At 40.4% G+C, this 16,849-nt stretch overlaps 4 protein-coding genes across 6 annotated transcripts; all 4 read left to right on the top strand.

Moving 5' to 3' along the window:
- Window positions 4,487–6,451, top strand: LOC8057737 (cinnamoyl-CoA reductase 1). The gene is made up of 6 exons (XM_002456527.2): window positions 4,487–4,763; window positions 4,879–5,051; window positions 5,193–5,378; window positions 5,522–5,684; window positions 5,781–5,967; window positions 6,057–6,451. The coding sequence occupies exons 1-6, from the start codon at window positions 4,628–4,630 to the stop codon at window positions 6,196–6,198; spliced, it is 987 nt and encodes a 328-aa protein (XP_002456572.1). The 5' UTR covers window positions 4,487–4,627; the 3' UTR covers window positions 6,199–6,451.
- Window positions 7,239–9,101, top strand: LOC8057738 (cinnamoyl-CoA reductase 1). Of its 2 annotated transcripts, none has more exons than XM_021457317.1 (6): window positions 7,239–7,556; window positions 7,645–7,844; window positions 7,945–8,130; window positions 8,231–8,393; window positions 8,500–8,686; window positions 8,771–9,101. In XM_021457317.1, the coding sequence occupies exons 1-6, from the start codon at window positions 7,427–7,429 to the stop codon at window positions 8,910–8,912; spliced, it is 1,008 nt and encodes a 335-aa protein (XP_021312992.1). In that variant the 5' UTR covers window positions 7,239–7,426; the 3' UTR covers window positions 8,913–9,101. The 2 variants fall into 2 exon arrangements, with proteins under 2 accessions (XP_021312992.1, XP_002456573.1); XM_002456528.2 differs by having other exon boundaries at window positions 7,240–7,556; window positions 7,675–7,844.
- On the top strand, window positions 10,235–12,358 carry LOC8057739 (cinnamoyl-CoA reductase 2). Its single transcript, XM_021456326.1, has 6 exons — window positions 10,235–10,373; window positions 10,530–10,633; window positions 10,692–10,997; window positions 11,245–11,407; window positions 11,775–11,961; window positions 12,049–12,358. Exons 1-6 carry the CDS (start codon window positions 10,235–10,237, stop codon window positions 12,188–12,190), a joined length of 1,041 nt encoding a protein of 346 aa, XP_021312001.1. The 3' UTR covers window positions 12,191–12,358.
- On the top strand, window positions 13,551–16,195 carry LOC8057740 (gamma-interferon-inducible lysosomal thiol reductase). Of its 2 annotated transcripts, XM_021457692.1 has the most exons (6): window positions 13,551–14,014; window positions 14,273–14,338; window positions 14,694–14,834; window positions 15,236–15,328; window positions 15,407–15,523; window positions 15,846–16,195. In XM_021457692.1, exons 1-6 carry the CDS (start codon window positions 13,763–13,765, stop codon window positions 15,900–15,902), a joined length of 726 nt encoding a protein of 241 aa, XP_021313367.1. In that variant the 5' UTR covers window positions 13,551–13,762; the 3' UTR covers window positions 15,903–16,195. The 2 variants fall into 2 exon arrangements, with proteins under 2 accessions (XP_021313367.1, XP_002456575.1); XM_002456530.2 differs by lacking the exon at window positions 15,846–16,195 and having other exon boundaries at window positions 13,553–14,014; window positions 15,407–15,772.

Consider the following 16,849-nt stretch of genomic DNA (forward strand, 5'->3'; position numbering starts at 1 on the left):
ATGGATCTTCAAAAAATATTGAATGGACACATTCGCTTGGGTTATTAGCTTGTACTGTAGCCTGAACCAGCAACACCCACCTTGGGGGGGCTGCTCGGGTCCGATTGTTCGGACCAGAACCTCCGTCCGATGATCCGCGTCATATTTTCCGCTCTTGTTTCCCGCCCGTCCACCCAAAGATGCAGCGCCCGCGGAAGATTCTGATTGCCCAGCGTAGGACCCATCTTTTACTCATGACTTTGATCAACTAAAAAAAGTCATACATGTTAAACTAAATATTCAAATTAAATTCCGATTACACCGATAAATTTATTGTAATAAATCCTTCAAAACAAGATCCCACGTAAATATATTTGAATAAAAATTTATTAACGAACATTTATCTTATGAAGATAGAATATTTTTCTTATTAAGCAGAGACATGTTATGGGTTCATAAAACAATATTCCGTCTTCCTAATTTAGAATAACAATATTCTAGTTTTAGGTTCATAAAATCGGCATTATAATATATACTCTTTTCATACCTGTAAAAAAATATTTTTGGTAGATTTGGATCAAACATTATGAATATAAATCATAAATAACTTTTAAGATGTTGAGTTTAAAATATGAAAACCATATGAATAGATTTGTCTTGCAAAATACTTTCATAAAAATATACATATACCACTTTTTAATATTTTTATATAAAAACAAGAAGTCAAATTAGGCTTTGGAGACTGTGTCGTTGTCCTAAACGACTTTCTTCACGAGTATGGAGGGAGTATAAAAATAAATAGATTACCCTCATATTCAATAAATCACATTACGTATGTATGCGTACTAATTTATCAGTTTAAGTATGTTTATATACTCAAGATACTTCAAATCTTAGCATGCGTTTTTTAAAAGAGCCCATACTTTTTAATATGTTATTAAAATATCCATACAATACTATATAAAATAAATAATCATATATTATATGTATACTTGCACACTTGACATACATAATACCCTAGATAGTTTAGTATGAACACATACTCTATCTACATACACTTCGTCGGGCCATATACGTCCTAAATCTAGAAATATACATGAGAGTAACTAATAGCAAGAGTAAAAAGAAATTATCCAAAATAAACAAATAAATACAAAAAATATAGAGTAAAGCATAAAAAATACATTATAGAGAAAAATTTAAAAGGAACATCACATGATACTTTCAAACATCCTAAAATATATTATAGAACATCACAAGTATACTAAGTGAACATCGCTAAATACATCGTAGAACATCGCTAAAACATATTATAGAACATTGCATATATACTGCATAAATATCACTAAATACTTCATAAAACATCACATATCTACTAAATAAACATCACAAAAAAATATAATAGAACATCACATAAATACAAGAACATCATATGTATATTACGTAAATATTGCAAAATACATTATAGAAACATTATATATACCATATAAACATAAAAAAACATCACGTTAATACTATATGAAAAAACAGTATAGAATATCATAAAAAATAAGGAAAAAAGAATGAAGAAATAAAAGAAAGGTAACAATATGAAAAAGAAAATAATAATAAACACATAAAAAACAAAACAAAAAAATGAATGATGCACGAAAAGAAAAAGAAAAAATAAAAAACTATTTTAAATAAAAAATGAATGATGTATAAACATCATAGAACATCATATGTATACACGTGAACATCACAAAACATCACATACGTGACATGTGAACAGCACCAAAAAAATAGAACATCGTATATATACTACATGAACATCACAAAGAACATCATAGAACATGATATTATATATCATAAGAACATTGCAAAAAACGTCATAAGACATTGCACTATATGAACCTAACATCTCATGAAACATAGAAAATAAAAAATAAACATGAAATAATTAAAGTAAGATAAAATAGAAAGTAGAAAAATAAAAAAGAAAATAAAAATCACATGGAACAAAAAAATCTAAGAAAGTAAATTTAAAATAATAAAAAAGGAAAAATAAAATAAAAAATAAAAGAAACATAAAAATGAAAAAATAATAAAAATCACATAAATAAAAGATAAATATAAATAAGAATGAAAAACATAGAAAATTTAGAAAAATTTTAAAACATCACATAGATACTTTTCAAATATTCTAAAATATATTATAGAAAAACCACGTTAGCTACCATGCACGATGATTTACAGCTAAATAAAAAAGTCATAACTTCCAGATCAAATGTTCAAATTAAATTTTGATTATACCATCAGATTTCTTGCAAAAAATTCTTCAAAACAAAATCTCACAAGGATATATTTGGATAAAATTTTATTAATGAATATTTATCTTTAGTACTATAATATATAAAAAAAATACGTAGTACAAATAATAACTAGAGCAAAGTATAAGAAAAAAGATGTAACAAAGAAAAAATAACATCACATAAAAAATTTTAAAACATCATAAAAATAATATAGAACATCATATGTGTAGTAAGTGAACATTACTAAATATACCATAGAACATTACTAAATATAATATAGAACATCACATATATATTGTGTGAGCATCACCAAATACATTTTAGAACACCATATGTGTACTATGTGAACATCATAAAAAACCATAGGACGTCACTAAAATACGTTATAGAACACCACATAATTATTATGCGAATATCACTAAAAGACGTTATAGAACATCGCATATATATTACATAAACATCATTTAGTGCACCATAGAACATCACTAAATAGATTATAGAACATTGCTCATATATTACATAAATATCACAAAATATATCATAGAACATCACATGTATGATAGAAAACATCATATAAAACATTACAGATATACCTTATGAACATAAAAAAATCACAAAAAATTACATATATAAAGACATAAACATAGAAAATAGAACACCACTACAAGAATAAAAAAACATAAAACATCTAATGTGAGAAAAAAATAAAAGAAAGATAAAAAATAAAAATATAATAATAATAATAATAATAATAATAATAATAATAATAATAATAATAATAATAATAATAAACATAATAAAGAAAAAAGGAAAAAATGAATAATGCACGACAAGGAAAATAAAAAGAAAAATTTTAAAAATAAAGAAAACATAATTAAAAAAGAAACAAAAAATAAAAAATGCAAAAAGAAAAATGAAAAAATAATAAAAGAAACATAAAAAACATAAAACACATGCGAAGGTCAAATAAAATAATAAGATAAAAATGGAAAAAAAATAAAAGAAACATAAAATAAATTTTTTGAAAGAATAATGGTAAAAGAAAAATAAAAGATCATATTAAATAAAAGTTTATATAAATAAAAAATGAAGCATGAAAAAGAAAAGGAGAAAAGAAAGAAAAGAAAGAAAAGAAAAGAAAATAGAAAGAAAAAGTAAAGAAAACATAGTCCGTCCGTAGTTACCTGGGAAGTAGAAACTATGCATGCACGTGGGGCACGGCAGCTCTTGTCCACATATCCTCGCGCGTTTGTGTCCACATATTCTCACACGGGAAAGTCAGCCGCGGCAGTATATCTGTTGAAGCATCAAACGAAGGCGGGAATCATCGGACGGAGCTTCCCGTCCGAACGTTCGGACGGGAAGAATCCCGCCCACCTTGGCGGCTTGGCGTTCATGTATTGAACACCGACATAGCTGCTCTCGGTGTCAAGTGATTGAGCTTCGGCCGGACTGACAATATATCTCGGCGTAAAGTTATTGTTCGCCGAACTTTTGATCTATTTTTAGAAAAAGTTTCGTGGACAATTTATTTATAAAAATAAGTTATTCAAAAAGGACTGAAGTGTAAAAGCCGTCTGGCCTACTTTGCCAACGGGCGCATGTTAGGAAGGTATGCACAACAAAAACATAACATCTGTCCGTTGGCTTCTAATCTAACGGCTGCTAATTCGGGTGTTTCTTTCGACTGAAACAATATAGATCACTGATGTGCTGTTTTCAGTTATTTTCCACGGCTTCAATAATCCGGCTGTTTGTAATCTCAAAAAAAAAATCCGGCTGTTGTTGGCGTCCACAACACTCGGATAAGAGAGGAACAGACGAATATTCAACAATGTCTATAAAACAGGGATGCAGGTGGCCACGAGAATTAAAGACGATATAGATCAAAGAACGAGAGCGTTTTGATAGGGAGCTTTTCTTTTCTTGCTGCTATACCGACCGGAGTGTTTTTGGTCTTATTTGTACATAAAACATTTTTTCTACTCCCATTCTTAATTGAAGAGTAGAGCTCCTGCTATTTTTTCAAAAAAAAGAACAATACTCGGATAAGTCACAAGAGGTAGACAAAGCTCTTGTTCACTTGTTGTATGCCTATTGCTTGTTGTGCGGCTGCCTGCTGCGTCACGCGCCTGTCGGCGTCGCCACGCGCCAACCGTGCACTCGGTCCCTGTCCACATCGGTTGGCCATGGTGTGCCGGTGGCACTGACTCTGAGTAGAGCGGCAGACGGGAGACGGCGCATGCTTGTCTCTGCCTTCACTCCGAGCTTAGTATATGTTTGTCGATCTCTGCCTTCCCTGAGTAGAGCGGCGGACAGACGGCACACCTACCCGAGCTCCCCTGCCGACGATCGCGATGGCATCTCACGGAGACGGCGGCGGCGGCAGCAGCCTCGTCTGCGTGACGGGCGGCAGCGGCTTCATCGGCTCCTGGCTCGTCCGCCTCCTTCTCGGTCGCGGCTACACCGTCCACGCCACCGTCAAGAACCTCCGTGCGTGGCATGCTCTTTGCTAGCTCTCTCTGTGTTTTCCTTATTGCCTTCGCAAGTTCGCATGCCTGCCACTGCGCTCGTTTTCACCGAATTCGAAGCTGGTTGTTCGGTGCAGAGGACGAGAGCGAGACGAAGCACCTGCAGGCAATGGACGGAGCGAACTCGCGGCTCCGGCTGTTCCAGATGGACCTCCTCGAACCCGCCTCCATCCGGCCGGCGGTCGAGGGCGCCCGCGGCGTCTTCCACGTTGCTTCTCCGGTCATCCTGCACCGTGCACAGGACCCAGAGGCAATTCGATCCTTTCTCCATATTTACTCAGGCACTCTTGAAAAAAATCCATTGCAGTTGACTGAAAAAGCAAACTTCTATACATCTCTTGAAATTTCTAGTCTGTGCTGATAAATTGGTGTTTCCGCTGCTTAATTGAAGAATGAGTTGGTGGAGCCTGCGTTGAAGGGCACGCTGAGCGTCCTCCGCGCCGCGAAAGACTGTGGAGTCGGCCGTGTTGTCATGGTGTCATCGCAGACGGCCATGGTGCCAAATCCAGCGTGGCCTGCTGACAAGGTCGTGGATGAGGACTCCTGGGCCGACATTGAGCAGCTCAAGAAACTTCAGGTGCATGCTTTTCTTTTAGGTCCATTCCACACTGACAGATTTACCCTAACAAAAATGTTATCTCTACTTTCATGTATGATCCAATTCAGTATGTTGATGATACAATAGGACGATTGTGCTAATTCCATATCCTTGAAGTTCAGCTTTGGTACAACGTCTCCAAAACACTGGCAGAGAAGGCCGCATGGGACTTCGCCGAAAAGGAAGGTTTGGAGCTCGTTGTGCTCAATCCAGCTCTGGTGTTGGGCCCTACTTTGACGCCCAATATCATGGCCAGTCTCCAAATGTTTCTTCAGATCATGGGAGGTCAGTCGTCTGCAACAACGCAGACTTCAGGCTTGCAGCCCATTTGGTATGATTACAGTTTTTTTGCCCCCCTAAGAGTGTAATTAATCTTGGCAGGGAAGAAGTATGACATGGACGAGTTCTTCATTGGCTGTGTTGATGTCCGAGACGTCGCACAGTCTCTGATAGTGCTGTATGAGAACACATCTGCCGAGGGACGCCACTTATGCCTGGAGTCCTCTGAACGGATGGTCGATTTCACCAATAGACTTGCTCATCTCTACCCTGAATTTTCAGTTTACAGGTGATATATGCATCTCTCACAACACCACCGGTCTTTTCGCCGGTGTTGCACATTGTTCTTCACTTGCTGATATCTTGTTTTCGCATTAGAATCCAAGAGGACAAACAAGACTGGGTGGTGAGGGCCAAGGACCCCTCCAAGAAACTGATCAATTTGGGTGTCCGTTTCACTCCATTGGACAAAACTATCGCGGACACTATGGACTGCTTTAGGAGCAAAGGACTCATCTAGCGCGTCACGCCGATTTCTTCAAAGGAAAATTAGGGAAATATCGAGTATCGCATCCATCTGGCTGAATGTGAAAATGTGTTGTTCAAAAACTGTTGTAAAGCCTCTGGCTGCAAACCTGTTCTGTTTTTTTTCTATTCAATAAATTCATGTAGGGGCTACGGCCCCTCCAGTTTTATATTAAAAAAAACTGTTGTAAGGTGAAAATAAACTGCTAGAACGCAAATAATACATTTGTAAATGACGTGTTTTTTTTTCTATTTTCTTCTCCTCTCTTTCCATTTAGAAATAGATTATAACTGATAATACTTTTTTAGTTCTAAATAACGGTCAAACAAGAAATTTAAAAGTAAAAAACAACACTTTTAAATAATGTTTGGTTGGTGGAATAGGGTGGAATGAGCCTGCTTTTATGCTGTTCGGTTCAGGGGCGAGGCGGAGACAAGTCCATCCCACTTGGAAATATGTCATCCAGATGCCGTGACTCCCGTCCTTGTTTTTTTGACGGACATAGCTTGTCACTTCTTGGACACAACAAGTAGCCCTAGGAGCGAGGGAGAGACCTAAAGTGCAGCGCTTTGAACCTCCCGAGAGACCGAGACCAATCAACTCTTGATGCCCCGGTGCCAAAGGCACAATACGTCTCGGAGGAGAAAGTATCGAGACTGTCACGCCCTGTGGCTGCCGGCGATCGCCATCGACGTCAGGAGATCGAGCGAACCCAAGGTTTGGGGAACGAGCAGAGGACAGCTTTCCCTTTCTCGATTATGTATTGTCAAAACTCAAAACTGGAATAGTTCTCTCTTACAGCATATTAGGCTTAGTGTTCTGGCCATCAGGCCCCATCTGTCATAGAAAATGTATTACACTCCAATGAGATTACTACGTCTTCCTCGGTTCCTCCCTCGAACGCGCCTTCTGCTGTGGCGCCAGCGTCCTCTGGTTCAGCCAACGGGCTTGACAGAGACACAGCAGCCTTGCTTGTTGTTGGGACGTCTCTCCATCGACGAGTAGCAAGATCTTTTAACAGCATGACACATCTGTGTGTGGCAGCTATTGATTGTGAACGGGGCGCTGCTTGTCGAGCGAGGCACCGGAGGCCGGACCGCCGGACGCTGCTCCGTCTCTTTCCGCGTGCCGACTCGTGCCTTTGGTTCGCTAGCGTAGCGACACCGGTGATTCCGTGCGCCGGCAGGCGGGCAGGCCAGGCCACCAACGCCGGCGCAACGAAATGGCGGCAGCCGGGGACGCCGGCGGCCTCCTCGTCTGCGTGACGGGCGCCAGCGGCTTCATTGGCTCCTGGCTCGTCCGCTGCCTCCTTGACCGCGGCTACACCGTCCACGCCACCGTCAAGAACCTCCGTAAGTGACACATGTGCTCCGATGCTGGCTCAGCTCACAGACCTCTTCCTGGCTTCCTGCTCTGCTCGCCGTGTAGCCTCAATTTCAGTTGCCCGGCCGGCTGAATCTTTCGCTGCAGAAGATGAGGGCGAGACGAAGCACTTGCAGGCCATGGGCGGCGCCGACGCGCGTCTCCGGCTGTTCCAGATGGACCTCGTCGACCCTGCTTCCGTTCAGCCAGCGATCGAAGGCGCCCACGGCGTCTTCCACCTGGCGTCGCCTATGATACTGCAGGCAGAAGATCCGGAGGCAATTCTTTCAATCTTTCTCCATGATCGTTCACCCGATCGTTGTATAATCCGATTGCTCGAGTAGGTAACACTTGTATTGGTTCCACGCATGCATGCAGAAGGAGCTGCTGGAACCTGCGGTGAAGGGCACGCTCAACGTGCTGCGAGCAGCGAAAGATTGTGGAGTCGGCCGCGTTGTGCTCATGTCGTCACAGGCGGCCATGGTGCCCAATCCCAACTGGCCTCCGGGTAAGGTCATAGATGATGACTGTTGGGCAGACGTTGAGCTGCTCAAGAAGCTTCAGGTAATAAACTGTATCTCCATACTGGCTGTCTTTCTGCACTGTTGCAGATGCTATGGTTCAGGGCTTCATGCTTTGTGGTCATTTATGCTCTGAGTTGCAGCTCTGGTACAGCGTTTCTAAAACACTGGCAGAGAAGGCTGCATGGGATTTTGCCGAAAAGGAGGAGTTGCAGATAGCTGTGCTCAATCCAGGGATGGTATTGGGCCCAATGTTAACACCATCAGTGAACGCCAGCCTGCGTCTCTTGCTGCAAATTCTGGGAGGTCAGTCAATTACTGCCTCTTATTGTGTTGCAAATCTGCAAAAGATGAATATTTGTATATCCTCTCATGGTACGAAGTATCTAACGAGTGCAAACTACGTACCCAGGCGAGAGGATTGACTTGGACGACATCTACATGGGTTGTGTTGATGTGAGAGACGTCGCGCACTCTCTGATAATGTTGTACGAGAACCCATCAGCACAAGGACGCCACTTATGCATGGAATCCGCTGAACGCCTGGTTGATTTGGCCAATAAGATTGCTGATCTTTACCCTGAACACCCAGTTCAGAGGTGCTATACATCTATCAAAACCACTTGTACCAATTTTGTAAAAAATTTTCATAAAAAGAAACTAATGTTTTCTTTTCAAAATAGAATCCGGGAGGACAAGCAAGGGTGGGTGGTGAGAGCAAAGGACCCTTCCAAGAAATTGATCAAATTGGGTGTTCGTTTCACTCCACTGGACAAAACCATCAGGGACACCGTGGATTGTTTTAGGAGCAAAGGACTCATCTAGCTTGTGAGTGTGCTTCAAGAAAAACTTTTGTAAACTATGTGGTCAAATAAATCACCCGAAATGTGGCAAAGTAATATCTGCCTTTAAAGGCATATAGAATATGCCAGGTGGATATCATCATTAGATGTACATGTTGCCTAAATGCATATGCTCTTTCTAATTCCATAATTCTTGAGCTTTTGGTGGATAGCAACATGGTATCAAAAAACAGTTTTTTTAGATTACAACGCATATGCTCACAACACAAGCACACTCACCCCTATCAAAAACGGTATTAACTAGGTTTTTCTAATTATATATGAGTATACAATAAAAAAATAAATATTTTTATGAAGTTCTTTATAAGATTAATATACACATGTAAGTGTGTTGAAAATAAATATTTCAAAAGTCAGTGGTAGTCAAAGGTTTCTTTAAAGAATGACACTAATCCTGTTTGAAGTGACAAGAATTATGGAATGATGGAGCGCATATCTTGGATATGTTTCTTTTTTTTCGCGTGCTTTTGTGGCTAAACTTATTACTCCTATTTCCCATATCTCACTATTTAAATTTAGTACACTCCGCTCACTATTTAGTACCCCAACTATTCTAAATTATAAGACGTTTAACTTTTTTGACTCCAAGTTTAACCGCTCGTCTTATTAAAAAAAATTATGCAAACATAGTCAAATTTAAGTCATTCTTAAAGAAATTTTATTAATAAACCAAGCTACGACAAAAGAAGTGATATTTTTGCATAAATTGTTAAATAAGACGAGTGATCAAATTTGGTGTCAAAAAAGTCAAACGTCTTGTAATTTAGGATTAATTGAGTACAACACAAGCACACTCCGCTCAAAAATTAAATTTAGTAACTGGCCGTACTTAAAGTTACATACAAAATAATATGGTAACCAAAATATATCAAGTATAAAGTTATAAAATAAAAAAAAGATTTACCATATCTAAAACTTTTCTTATTTATCATATTTTATAAAATAATAAATGAGCAAAAATTAATGAACGATCCATATGCAGATTCAAAATCTGATTGAGGCAATTTTGTCTATAATCATGCTGTTCCAAATAATCGATTGCGTTATTGAGGCCTTGGCAGCTTGGCCTAAGACGACGGAGCTTGCCAGGGCCCAGCCTCAACCCTGTATGTTGAGCCGCCTCGTTCCCGCCAAAGACTAAATGTCGCGCCCCCGCGTCGGTACGCCGCCGCCCGCCGGCCTGTGTGTTGTATAAGGAAGAAATCGGCAGCTACTCTTCCTCGTTTCAGTGGCCAGGAGACTGAGGAAACAAGAGTTTGGGTGGCTGATCCGGTCAACGACGACATGGAGGCGGCCGGGGACAGCGCCGGTGGCCGTGGAGGCCTCCTCTGCGTGACGGGCGGCAGCGGCTTCATCGGCTCCTGGCTGGTCCGCCTGCTCCTCGACCGCGGCTACACCGTCCACGCCACCGTCAAGAACCTCCGTGCGTTGCACTAGCAATACAGCATATGCATGCTCTCCCGTCTTTCTCTCTCTCTCTGTTAGATCATCGAATTCAATTCATTTCCACAATTGCACGCGCACACGAGACATGATGAAATGAAACCAGACGAGATTTTCTGTTTGGTTGTTCTCGCAGAGGACGAGGGCGAGACGAAGCATCTGCAGGCCCTGGACGGCGCGGACACGCGGCTCCGGCTGTTCCAGATGGACCTCCTCGACCCTGCCTCCTCCATGCGGCCGGCGATCGAGGGCGCCCGCGGCGTCTTCCACCTGGCGTCCCCTCTAACGCTGCACACAGAGGATCCGGAGGCAATATATTTCTTCCTGCATAATCATTCCGCTCTGTCACTGTCAGCATAACATAACCATCGATCGCTCTGTCAGCATAATCCTTCCTGCATTATCATGCTCGCAGAAGGAGCTGCTGGAGCCTGCGCTGAAGGGCACGCTCAGCGTCCTCCGTGCCGCCAAGGACTGCGGCGTCCACCGTGTTGTTCTCATGTCGTCCAAGTCGGCCATGCTGCCGAATCCTGCCTGGCCTGCGAACATGGCCATGGTAGAGGATGACTGCTGGGCCGACCTTGAGCTCCTCAAGAAACGTCAGGTACAGGCGTACAGCACAAATGCACAACGTTGCTAGATGCTAGATGTAGATTTTCTTGCATGGTAAATGTTAGTAGTACAAATAAAAGGACCAAATTAGAAACCTGTTTATGCATCGGCATGCTTATCAGGTCAGAATCGCACAAAACAATGGTAGATTTATTGAAGTTGCTGGCTACTTTCACTCTGTCATGTATAGACACCATGTGTTTATTAGGACTTGCTGATTCATTCACTTTGAGAAGCAGCTTTGGTACCACGTCTCTAAGACACTGGCAGAGAAGGCTGCGTGGGAATTCACCGAAAAGGAGGGTTTGCAGCTGGTTGTGCTAAATCCAGGGACGACTCTGGGCCCGTTTTTTACTCCATCAGTCAATACCAGTCTGAACATTCTGCTGCAGCTCCTGAGAGGTTAGCCATTTACAGCATCACATCTGAATCGCAAATATGCAATGAACACATGTCGCAAACTCGTTCCTCACATGTCGCAAACTCGTTCCTGAAGGGCGGTGCAAATTGGGCCTTGTTTAGATACAACTAAAATCCCAAAACTTTACAAGATTCTCCGTCACATCGAATCTTGCGGCACATGCATGAAGTATTAAATATAGATAAAAAAAATAACTAATTGCACAGTTTACCTGTAAATCATGAGACGAATCTTTTAAACCTAGTTACTCCATAATTAGACAATGTTTGTCAAATAAAAACGAAAATGCTACAGTGTCAAAATCCAAAAACTTTTTGCATCTAAACAAGGCCTTGATCACTTAACCAGGCCGGGAGCTTGAGTTGGACGCTGTCTACACAGGGTGGGTCGATGTCAGAGACGTGGCGCAATCGGCGATTGTGCTGTATGAGAACCCATCTGCGCAGGGACGGCACCTGTGCTTGGCGTCCATGGAACGCTTGGTTGACTTCGCCGATAAAATTGCTGATATGTACACTGAATTCCCAGTTCACAGGTGATCCGTTTCTGACAAAACATGCATCAAGCTTGCACTGTATGCTGCAGGGCTGTTCGTTGTGGTAACCTTTTTTTTTCACATCAGAATCAAGGAGGACAAACAAGGCTGGTTGATGAGAGCAAAGGAGCCCTCCAAGAAGTTGATCGATTTGGGCGTTCGTTTCGTTCCATTTGACGTGACCATCAGGGAGACCGTCGATTGCTTCAGAAGCAAAGGGCTGATTTAGCTGCCCTGTGAATATGCGCTGCGGTACACCTGATTCTAGGGAACTGCTACAATAATACTTAGCTCAAACAAATACTCCTTTTGGGTGAAATCAGCCCTAGCTTTGGTTCTGAAGCAATACCCGGCCTTGTTTAGTTCCAAAATTTTTTGCAAAACAGGTACTGTAGCACTTTCGTTTGTTTGTGACAAATATTGTTCAATCATGGACTAACTAGGCTCAAAAGATTCGTCTCATCAATTCCGACCAAACTATGCAATTAGTTTTTATTTTCGTCTATATTTAATACTTCATGCATGCGTCTAAAGATTCGATGTGACTGGGAATCTGAAAAATTTTGCAAAATTTTTTGGGAACTAAACAAGGCCTAAACTACCAGATGCATTGGAAAGCACCACCGACGCGTTGGAGTTTTGGCCTTTTGGGTGCATAGCTCAAACAAATACTCTTAAGACCAAAAATCTAAACAATTTGTAATTTTAACCATTAGTTGTCTTCAAAGGTGATTTGTATTTTCTAAAAATTAATTAAACTAGTTTATTTATTCAAACTAACCAATTCATTCTAAATGAAAAATGAAACCAATACCAATTTCTAAATAGTTAGAAAAAATGTATGCCCTAGGCCTTGTTTAGTTCCTAGAAAATTTTGCAAAATTTTTCACATTTTCCGTCACATCGAATCTTTAGACGCATGCATAAAGTATTAAATATAGATAAAAATAAAAACTAATTGCACAGTTTGGTCGAAATTGACGAGACGAATCTTTTGAGCCTAGTTAGTCTATAATTGGATAATATTTATCAAATACAAACGAAAGTGCTACAGTGTCGATTTTCCAAAATTTTCCGGAACTAAACAAGGCCCTAGTAGAAATCAATTTTGCACTAAATTATGTACCCCATATATATTATCCATTGCCTCCTTTTTCGTATAGTTCTATAGTAGGGTTCAAAAGCGAAAGAAGAAGAAAACAAAAACCCCCATCCAGCAGAAAAGCTATAAAAATGAACTGGATAAAAAGGGAACAAAAGCATTCTCAGGGGAGTAAAGAAAAGTGTGATGTGCAGATCTCAGATCTCCATGCCTTTATCATTCTTCTTTCTCGTTTTTAATCTTCCTGAAAGAGCAGAGAATATATAGTAGAATACCTCACCCTACAGTTCCATCATCCAAACCTTAATCTTCAGATACTCCATACATCAGTCCTGATGTAATAATCATGTAAAGTTTCAGTGACAAGCTATCAGTTCCTCTCGAGAAGAAAAATGTACACCAGCGGTGGAAAAGAATCAAACCTGGGCCACTTGATTCGAAGCAAGCAACAGTCCTCAAAAAGAACTTGTGTCCCCGCGCAACCTGGGAAAAGGGATACACACATATCACCGAACAAAATCTGCCTTGTTCCAGTAGATCAACCTGCATCGGCATCTCCTGCTCCCTCCTTAATTTTCCCTCCAAAGGAAAAGCATCTCTCGCCGTCTCTCCCGCGCATAGGCCATCATCATCATCATAGCCTTCGACTAAACTAAACTGAAAGCCAGCCAGCGCCTTTTCTTCCGTTGCTCCATCGCCATGGCTCCCAATCCCAAACCGCAACCGCCTCTTCGTCTTCTTCCCCTCGTCCTGCTCTGCCTATCCCCGGCATGCGCCGCCGGGAGAGTCCCGGTTTCGGTCTACTACGAGACGCTGTGCCCGTTCTGCTCCGCGTTTGTCGTGAACGACCTCTCCAGGGTCTTCCGCAACGGGATCTCCTCCATTGCTGACCTGCGGCTCGTCCCTTTCGGCAATGGGCGTGTCTCCGCCGACGGGACCATCACTTGCCAGGTCGGTGCCTGTGCCTGACATCGTATCATTCTGTTTGTTTCTTCAACTGGGTGCATTTCTCAAGTAGTCCGGCCGAAAATTTGAGAGAATTTGGGTTACTCCACTGATCTTAGGCTGCAGCTAGGTACTAGTATGGTTTTCACATTCTGCATTGAATGTATCTGTTTCACAGATTAGTACAGCAAGTAATAAACTAGTCAACTTTGATGAACAGGCTTCAGTTTGCTCACTCCACTAGTCAATTGCTTTGTTTTGCAGCATGGAGAGGAGGAGTGCCAACTCAACGCCATAGAAGCTTGTGTGATCAGAATATGGCCTGATGCGGTAATGCCTGTGTTAAGAATACTCCATCTTATGTTGAAAAAAGAAAGAGAGGTCAAAATGGTTCTGAAATGGCCCTTTTCGCTGCGCTGAAATTTCTAATACAGCATCTGTTAACGTTTTAGTATATTCGATACAGCATCTGTTAACGTTTTAGTATCCACAGACCCTTACCACATTATGAATTTCTGACAGTTCAATATTCTATAGTTTATCTTTCAGACTTTTAATGATTCGATTGGGTGAGGCACTGAATTTGCAGACATATATAAAGTAGATCTGCCAATTCCCCAGAAAATGAACTTAAAATAACGCACTAACTGTTCTGATACATATATTTATCTTATTATTGATACAGGAACAGCATTTCCCTTTCATTCAATGTGTTGAGCATTTAGCACTGACTCGGAAATGGGACGCCTGGCAGGCTTGCTTTCAGGAAACTGGTCTCCCATATCAACCTGCTATTGACTGCTACAACTCAGGATATGGCAGGCAGGTGAGTGAATAGTTCTATTAGACTTCCTGCTGCCATTCTGTTTTCAGTTGCTTTGTGAAACTTTTGCAACTGATCTATGTTACATAATACATACTACTATTAGTTTTTTCCCCTAGAAAACGAATTAAGCCACTATCAGCTGTGTTGTTTCGACAGTGCTGATCATAGACTAGTTTCCTTTGGAGCTCACAACAGTCCCAGGCTCCCAGCACCACGTTGGATGATGACTGAATTACTTCATATATCAATTCAGAAATATTAGTACTGCTAAACGTTTTAGAGTGTGAAATCACAAAATAAGGGATTCAGTAATTTTCTCCATGCTTCCAATTTGTGCAAACTAGTTATATATTTTCATTGATTATTCACAATCCGGTAACCAAACAACTGGAACCATACAGCTCGTACTCCAGTATGCTGCCGAGACAAATGCTCTGCAGCCTCCTCATCAGTTTGTACCTTGGGTGGTCGTCAACGGCAAACCACTCGGTGATGTAAGATGCACCCTTTTATTCCTTTGAACTGAGGCCGTCTTGTGTATTCAGAAATCTAGTCTAATTTAGCGTCTACAGGATTACATGAACTTTGAGGCCTACATCTGCAGCGCTTATGATGGCAAGCTTCCAGAGGCATGCAAGGGGAAGCACCTAGCAATTGCTCAAGAGACGAAAGCCAGCAGAGGAGACAAGGTGTGCCCAGCTAGCAAAACTATCAGCTAACTCGCGTGTGAAAAATTAAGCTGAGTTTGGTTCCAAGAGGTGTTCTGCATTTCTGCCAGTCTTGTTGGGTCTCCGTCTAGTTTATTTTGCAGTAGTTGAAATAACAGTGCTGTCAAATCTTTGACAGAAAAAACATCAAATGCAAACATTTCATGGTTGATATTTACTAGTAGCATTTTCGGAAGAAAATATCATATTAGTACGTTTCGTTTTGGTGTTCTTCTAGTCTAGTAAGATAAAGATGCACATGCCTGATTGCTTGGTGCGTGGTTTCATTGGTCTTCTAATACAGAGGAATGCACACGAGGTGGTCATCGCACTTGCCATTTGTATCGCCCTATGGCTATGAAGCACCTTCCCATCAAGTTCAAAATCCAGTTTTCCGAAGCAAACAGATCCTGGAGCTAGCCCAATAGAGTAACAGATAAGACATAGGAGTACTAACACAGAAACCTGTAAATTTCTTCAGCCACAGAGTGGAGGCAGGCAAGCATATTGCTTCGGTCTGCATTTGTTTAGCTGTAAAGATCACTGACTCATTGAACCAGAAAAACGTTACGATCGTTCTACTGGCAAACATGTCAGTGAGTTGTAACAGAACCTTAACTCTAACAAGAGCCTCTACATCTAGCTCTTATTTCATTCTCTCATATTTTGATAGGAAAAAGTCTATATAGATTTATTTAGCTTTATTCTTGTTAAATCTATGCTTTATCTATAACTAAGTTATAATTGATCCAATGAGTATGATGAGCCCACCATAAAAATTTTACCACAATTGGACCGTAGTAACTATATATATGAATTATTCGAATTAATTAAAAAAACATAGATTTAAAGCTACAACAAAAACGTGTACTAAAGTATACCATACTATATATTCACTATGTAGATCTACTCATCAGGAGTTCAACAAAATTAAATTTTTTATTTTATGATTATTTGTGATTTATTATGATTTTTTCAAAAATTCAGCATAAATAAATAAAAAAGAAAAAGATAAAACCACCCTTTAAAACCACTCGAGGGGGTTATTTGACCCGTTTTAAAAGTTTAGGAGATAGAATATCCAACTTTATAGTTCAGGGGTGAAATAGTCCACCCTAGATAGTTTGGGAGTTATGTACTCCCTCCATACCAAATGTCATTCCAAGAATCTTGGAAAGTCAAAGCATTTTCATGTTTGACCAAATTTATAGAGAAAAATACTAAGATTTGTAACATAATTGAGTATATTATGAAAATATAATTAAGGAAGAATCTAATGATACTTAGTTGGTATCATAATAATAATTA

The sequence above is a fragment of the Sorghum bicolor genome, chromosome 3 (assembly GCF_000003195.3).
Source record: "Sorghum bicolor cultivar BTx623 chromosome 3, Sorghum_bicolor_NCBIv3, whole genome shotgun sequence".
Lineage (NCBI taxonomy): Eukaryota > Viridiplantae > Streptophyta > Magnoliopsida > Poales > Poaceae > Sorghum > Sorghum bicolor.